Source organism: Nicotiana tabacum, chromosome 6 (assembly GCF_000715075.1).
Source record: "Nicotiana tabacum cultivar K326 chromosome 6, ASM71507v2, whole genome shotgun sequence".
Lineage (NCBI taxonomy): Eukaryota > Viridiplantae > Streptophyta > Magnoliopsida > Solanales > Solanaceae > Nicotiana > Nicotiana tabacum.
In genome coordinates, this window is record NC_134085.1 from 174,953,936 (window position 1) to 174,961,035 (window position 7,100).

The 7,100-nt window shown below is 36.5% G+C and overlaps 1 protein-coding gene across 1 annotated transcript; it reads left to right on the forward strand.

Moving 5' to 3' along the window:
- The first annotated feature begins 622 nt into the window (after nt 1-622).
- Nucleotides 623-5,808, forward strand: LOC107796621 (calcium-dependent protein kinase 10-like). Its single transcript, XM_016619415.2, has 7 exons — nt 623-1,432; nt 1,623-1,766; nt 1,841-1,993; nt 2,973-3,088; nt 3,339-3,506; nt 4,646-4,876; nt 5,178-5,808. Exons 1-7 carry the CDS (start codon nt 802-804, stop codon nt 5,349-5,351), a joined length of 1,617 nt encoding a protein of 538 aa, XP_016474901.1. The 5' UTR covers nt 623-801; the 3' UTR covers nt 5,352-5,808.
- The last annotated feature ends 1,292 nt before the right edge of the window (nt 5,809-7,100 follow it).

Below are 7,100 nucleotides of genomic sequence, written 5' to 3' on the forward strand. Positions count from 1 at the left end.
TTCTTATTGAGGAAATATTTATGTTTGATTTGTTTTGAATTATGTAGTGGATATGAACTTCTAGAAGGGAATTTGTAATTTGTGGTTGACCAACTCTAAAGTATAGCTCATTTCTATTTCATTCTTCAGTTGGGAAAAACCTTCCAACATACTTTTCCATTATATAATTTCATCGAAGTATTTATTAGTAGCAATTTTTTTCATAAAGAAGTTAGCCAACAATCATGCTAGTATTAGCCCCATGACATAGGAATTGAACTACCCAATTAAGCTTATATAGTTAAAATATCACATTAGCCTTTTCTGATCTCTTATTAATTTTATGAAGTGCCAAAAAAAGAAAAGAAATACATCTTAACATATGATATTTCATCAAGGTTTATAGTCTAATGACTATCCATGAAAATTTTCACATTTATAAATGTGTGTCCAATTCTCATTGTCTTTTTCTCCTTCCTTCCTTGATCTCCCAGCATAATAGAAAATTTAAAAAAAATTCAGGATTGTTTCTCCGATATTTACTTTTTTCTTAAAATTAAATTATCTCCTTTTTTTTTTTTAATTTAAAGAAAGTCCAAAAGATGGTCAATATTAAAATAGGAGTATAATTATCAGTATTGTTAGTAATAAATGGACTTTATTCAAAAACTACTACTCCTCAACTGACCCCGCGTTTTCTCTCTCTCTCTCACAAAAATCTTCAAAAATAGCAGTCTTTCCCGTGCCATGACCTCTTCCTCCACCGCAACCACGACCTCCGGCAACCACTTCTAGCGGCGGAGCAACTCACTTTTATTCTCCATGGGCAACTGTAATGCTTGCATAAGACCAGAAGAAGCTTCCAAAACCGATCCTCAAACAAAACCAAAGAAGCTCCGAGAACGTAGACCCAATCCGTATTCCAATTCACCCGCCCCGATCCGAGTACTCAAAGACTTCTTCCCTAAAACCCGCATATCCGACAAATACATCTTGGGCCGCGAACTGGGTCGGGGCGAATTCGGAGTCACTTACCTTTGCACCGATCGTGAAACCCGAGAAGCTCTGGCATGCAAATCAATATCCAAGAAGAAACTCCGTACAGCTGTAGACATCGAAGATGTAAGAAGAGAAGTTGCTATAATGTCAAGCTTACCTGATCACGCAAACATTGTTAAATTAAGAGCTACGTACGAAGATAATGAAGCAGTGCATCTGGTTATGGAGTTGTGTGAAGGTGGGGAGTTATTTGATAGGATTGTAGCAAGAGGGCATTATAGTGAAAGAGCTGCAGCTGGGGTTGCAAGAACTGTAGCGGAAGTTGTAAGGATGTGTCATGCTAATGGTGTTATGCATAGAGACTTGAAACCTGAGAATTTTCTGTTTGCTAATAAGAAAGAGCATTCTGCTCTTAAGGCCATTGATTTTGGCCTATCCGTCTTTTTCAAGCCGGGTATGAGTTCTATTATTTTTCAATTTCTTACCCAGAAATGAATTAGTATGATTGAGCTTTGCTAATGAAAAAGACACTTTTTCCCTCTGTCTCGTAAAAATTGAGTCCTTTTTACTTTTGTCTGTTTTTGACTAGCAGTTTGATCCTTAAAGAAGTGTTTGATTCTTACTAATTTTTGGAATGTAATTAGGGGAAAGATTCTCTGAGATAGTGGGAAGTCCATATTACATGGCACCAGAGGTGTTGAAGCGGAATTATGGACCAGAGGTTGATATTTGGAGCGCTGGTGTCATCCTTTATATTTTGTTATGTGGGGTTCCTCCATTTTGGGCTGGTATGTATTTTCCAGTTTCCTGTTGAGTTCTGATGTATAGAAGTTCTTTTCTTAATCCGATAATCTTTTTGCAGAAACTGAACAAGGGGTTGCTCTTGCAATTTTGAGGGGAGTGATTGATTTTAAGAGGGAACCATGGCCTCAAATTTCTGAGAGTGCAAAAAGTCTTGTCAGACAGATGCTGGAACCAGACACCAAAAAGCGGTTGACAGCCCAACAGGTCCTTGGTAAGTTTTTTTTTCAACTTAATGTTGGTGAAATTCTTATTAAATCTGGCTCCCTTGGTATACAGAAAACTATGTGTTGAGCAAAAAGATGATTGCAGATAATTCACCATTGTTTTTCAAGAAGAAAATTGCGGGTCTGATTTGGACTTTATCCTTCGAAGGCATCAGGAACTGTTTATGTTTTGTCACAACATTCTATGTAGACTGATTTATTGTGGGCATCTTTCCTGATACTCTTTTGTGCATTTTGCCACTACACAGGGGAAACATGAGGCTTTCCCAAAGGATATCCCGGCTTTAAATTTCCTGGATCCACCATCAGCATACTGATTTGTGGAATCCAATGTTTATTAATTTTCTGGATGGCAATTGCATATGTTTTTACTCTTATCTTATCAAATATACTGGGGTTTGCGACTTGATTGAGCTATGGGATAGACAACTCTATGAATCAAATTTGTTTTAGTAGGAATAGTTTCAAGGGTTTTACGTTGTACTAACTGCTTTATGGCTCACTTCTAAAATATTTAACTGTTTATGTTAATCAACTAAATCCCAGCTGTTTATTTACCTTTGCACATTGTTGTCTTTTACTCGAATAGGGTTGCTCCAGCATCTGGTAGTTATAAAATCCTCCCCCCCCCCCCCACCCTTTGTTCTGCTAAATCTTCTAGAGATGTCAACCTCTATGATCATGGCTCAAATATCAGAAATGAATGCGGGATAGCCAATTTCACTATGTCTTATAATTATTAGAAAGACTAATTATGAAGAAGGGAACTACTGTAATTGGGACAAGTTGAACGTATTCAAGTGCTGATTCTTACTGACAGTTTATTCTTTTATTTTTTTTCCTTGTTGATAAGCACTTACAAAAACATAGATTATATAATATAAGATTGTTCAAACTGCTAACCATTTTCTGCATCATCAGTTGTCTGTCATAAAGCAGCTTTTAAGTCAGTCTTCTTTAATGCAGAGCACCCCTGGATACAACATGCAAAAAAGGCTTCAAATGTTCCACTGGGAGATATTGTTAGGACAAGACTGAAGCAATTTTCTATCATGAACAGATTCAAAAAGAAAGCACTGCGGGTAAGCCTTTAATTTTGTTTAAGCATATACAGATCTGAAATTTGGTTTGAAGGCCAACAGGAACTTTTTGAGCCTTATTTGGTTAAATCAGAGAGATAGAGAGAGCTGGTGTATAACTTGTAAATGATGTATTATGTGTTGGCTCGTTAGTCCTGTCTTTTCCAAGGCTTTTACGGCTTGTATAGTTATTTGCAGCATTATGTGGATGTGCTTTAGTTTGAATTGTTTTTGCACCTATTGAATTGCGTAGGTCATTGCTGAGCACTTGACACTTGAAGAGGTTGAAGTAATCAGAGAGATGTTTGCATTAATGGACTCTGATGGTGATGGAAAAATATCATATGATGAACTAAAGACTGGACTTAGAAAAGTGGGTTCCCAGTTAGCAGAAGCAGAGATGAAGTTGCTGATGGATGTGGTAAACATTACTATTCTTTTAAACACGTTGAAACAGTCTTTCGTTCTTTCTTCTTTTTGGTATATGAGATTTACGAGTCTTATATGCCAAAATATTAGTAGAACATATTTTGCTTCTATTTTACTCAGTTTCCTGTATGTTTCCTAGTTTTTCGTATGTGCTGCTGTAACATGTAGTTCCGCGTGAGTTTCTTCAGATTTAACTATCTCACTCTACCAATCTCTATGTGCATCCACCCAGTTTTTTGTGTAATATGTTTGTATGCATAATATGTGTGTATATTTCATCTCTTCTATGTTGGGTTTTATCTGATTCTAAAAGTCTGATATTAGACTTGGTATCCCACTCCTTTACTACTAGAACTAACTGCTAAAGTTCAGCTCAATGATACATTGAAGCAGGTAAAGCCTATTTGTGTATCTAACTAACATCTTCTACATCATTTCTCGTTTTTTTTGCCTCGCCTCCAGATTCTGCTGTCCTTTCTGATAAATGTATTCTGATGTGTTTCATGGAACTACCCAAGTTGTTCTGCAATGTCGTCTGGTGTCTTTTAAGCTCTGTGCCTTCAGGATGTGGGAAAAAGTTGTTCCACAGAACACACACACACTCTCTTTCTCTTTGCTAAGTAACTCGTTCGCATCTGTCAGATGGTTTATTTTGCACAAGATATTGGCTCTGAAGACTCTGCATGTTGCATTTATTTCGGGATTCTTTTCCTTCTATTTCTCCTCCTCCTTTCATTATATTTAAGCATGATATTGCATGGAGGGTATTAAATAGTCAAGGGATTCCATTACATTACTACCTGGGTGTGAAAAAGTATAAGCATGCGTTCTAACACCATGAATGGTGTCAACATTTGATCCTATAGCCTTCACTAAATGTTTTTCTGCATTCTCTTAAGTCCCAATACAATCTGGTTGACATTTGTAGCCAATGTTTTAGGCCATCCATGATTCCCAAGTTTTCTGTTGTAAAATGTGAAGCAGCTTTTATATGCAAATTCTCAAGCTTTTTCCTGTTTGGAACATGGACTTTTGAACAAATCTTATTGCAGATACTGTAATTTTGTTTCCTCTGAAATAGATTAACTAAATAATCTTGCCTGACGGTTGCTGAAACTAATATTTGATAAGGCTGATGTTGATGGAAATGGAGTCCTGGACTACGGGGAGTTTGTAGCGGTTATAATCCACTTACAGAGGATGGAAAACGATGAGCATTTTCGTAGAGCATTCATGTTCTTTGACAAAGATGGAAGCGGTTATATTGAGCTTGATGAGCTACGAGAAGCTCTAGCAGATGAATCAGGTGCATGCGATACTGATGTACTGAATGAGATCATGCGCGAAGTTGATACAGACAAGGTTAGACTCATCTTCTTTTCTCCATGTAGTGACCTGCCTCTTTCCCTTGCTCTTTCAATATGTTTTAAAAAACAAGCTAAAAGACTTCTTAACATTAAAGAAGTTCGTTCGATCTTGTCAAATGTTGAACATTTAGACAGAAAATTCGCCTAAAAAGGAGGAATTGCTTTAGGAATGTAGCATGAAAAGCAAAATGCTGCGCTCCTGAATTTATCAACGCTTATTTCCCCTTCCACTCTCTCCTGGCTCTGATGTGTCACACCAGTTTTACATCGTTGTTGAATTTTGTACTTTTTCTCAGGATGGGCAAATCAGTTATGAGGAGTTCGTAGCAATGATGAAGACAGGAACTGATTGGAGAAAGGCATCTCGGCAATACTCAAGAGAAAGATTCAAGAGCTTAAGTGTTAATCTAATGAAGGATGGGTCTCTCCAGCTTCAGGATGTGCTCAGTGGCCAAACAATCGCTGTTTAAGTTAAAAGGCTTCATTTTACCATTCTAATGATTTCCGTTGGTTGTTTTAATGGGTTTCACAGCAGATCAAAGCTAATCCGATCATCGAATTCCAATTCTTGAAAATATTGATATTCAGAAGATCAGATCTTTGTGAATTGAGCTTTGAGAATGCGATTGGGAGTAGTATGTAGGTATTATTGGGATGTACTACTGGGATTTCTTTTTGGCTATAGGGGAAAATGAAGAAGTGTTTTGAACTTCGGCGGATGACATGAAGATCAGTGCTTTGTTTTAAGGCTTTTGTATGTTTTCTTTTAGAAGTTCTACATATTTGTATAACTCTTGTATATGTGTTGCAAACTCACAAATGTTTCATGTAAAGCCTTGTATTTATGATTTCCTGAGACTGCATGTGAACTCTTCACTGCAGATGTCCTTCCTCGGAATGAGTGAAAATTTCCTTTATTTTCCTCAATCTTCTTGGTTATGAATTTATGCGTTTTCGATTATTCCAATTTCCAATTAGAGAACTAAATCATATTCTTCCTATTCCTTTCAGGTTGATTAAATTCAACATCCACTTGTTAACTTCTAGATTCTAGAGCAGTAAAAATTTTACTTGACTGATATGGAGTAACTAGTCTTACTTGTATGAGACTCATCGTTTGACATTTGGGCGGTTATGTCAGCAGACACTGATGTGGGCTTTGGGGGGGGGGGGGTGGATTCTTAGTTTCATTTTTGTTTCATTGGACTACTTACACAAATTGCCGGTCGAATACACTGTTTACTTTTCTTAGCCAGTTTACGTAGATTATATACGATTATATACATATCAAAGATATATTATATATATATTATATATCAGTCGGCTGTTTCTAGTTTAAACGGTTGAGTAAGCGGCTATTTGCTATTTAACACGTAAAATTGCAGTTATACCAAGGTTCTGGAGAAAAATAGTTGTCTAGCTTCTTGGTTATTCTTTTGTAAGTACGATGTGCATTGCTGAGATTAAGCGCATCGATGATTGCTTGATGTCATATGTCTAAGCGGGATCTTGTTTGACCAAAAAATATTAAACTTTTTGTTAAACTAGTTAATGATGAAACGAAGGGTGAATCTTAGATAAATATAATAAATTCTAGATTAAATATTGTATGATATTGGTAAGATGAACGGTGTTTGAGAGCATTAAATAGCAGATTTGAGCTCAATGATTATCCATAGATATTGTAACATGAACATGCAATAAATGTAGATAATGACAATAAATGTAATAAGAAAGAATCTACCATCCAATTATTATATGATTTGGATGGTTCTTTCTTCTGTCAGCGACGTGGAAAAACGAGAAGTGAAGATGGATAAGGAATCTTTGGATCTTGTGAACAAAGGTTAAACAACGTATGCTTCAGTAAGATAATCAGTAAACAGGACAATTTTTGTATATTCCTTCTAGTCAACCTTTTACAATATGCTCTTATCCAAACGTGAAGATCCCCCTTTTGTTTTCTATCTCTTCCTATTTATAAGGGATATTTTCAAGAAACCCTAAAAAGTACAAAATAAGGAATATACAAAGGAATATTCCTTGTCTCCATTTCTGAACCTATCCTACCGTTATTTCTTTACTCCAATTGCTCGTTCTTGACAACAGTCCTCTCGAAGACGGCTTTCCGCTATTACGCCGTGGTCGACCCCGTCCTCGATCCTGTTTATCTACCGTTACCAAGTCGCCAAATTTAGACCAATACAGTTAGTCCCTCC

Excerpts from the sequence above, each read along its gene's own strand:
- LOC107796621 (XM_016619415.2), top strand. The coding sequence starts at position 802 with ATGGGCAACTGTAATGCTTGCATAAGACCAGAAGAAGCTTCCAAAACC. Across the intron at positions 1,433-1,622 it reads ATCCGTCTTTTTCAAGCCGG|GGGAAAGATTCTCTGAGATA; the intron begins GTATGAGTTCTA and ends GAATGTAATTAG. Across the intron at positions 1,767-1,840 it reads GGTTCCTCCATTTTGGGCTG|AAACTGAACAAGGGGTTGCT; the intron begins GTATGTATTTTC and ends ATCTTTTTGCAG.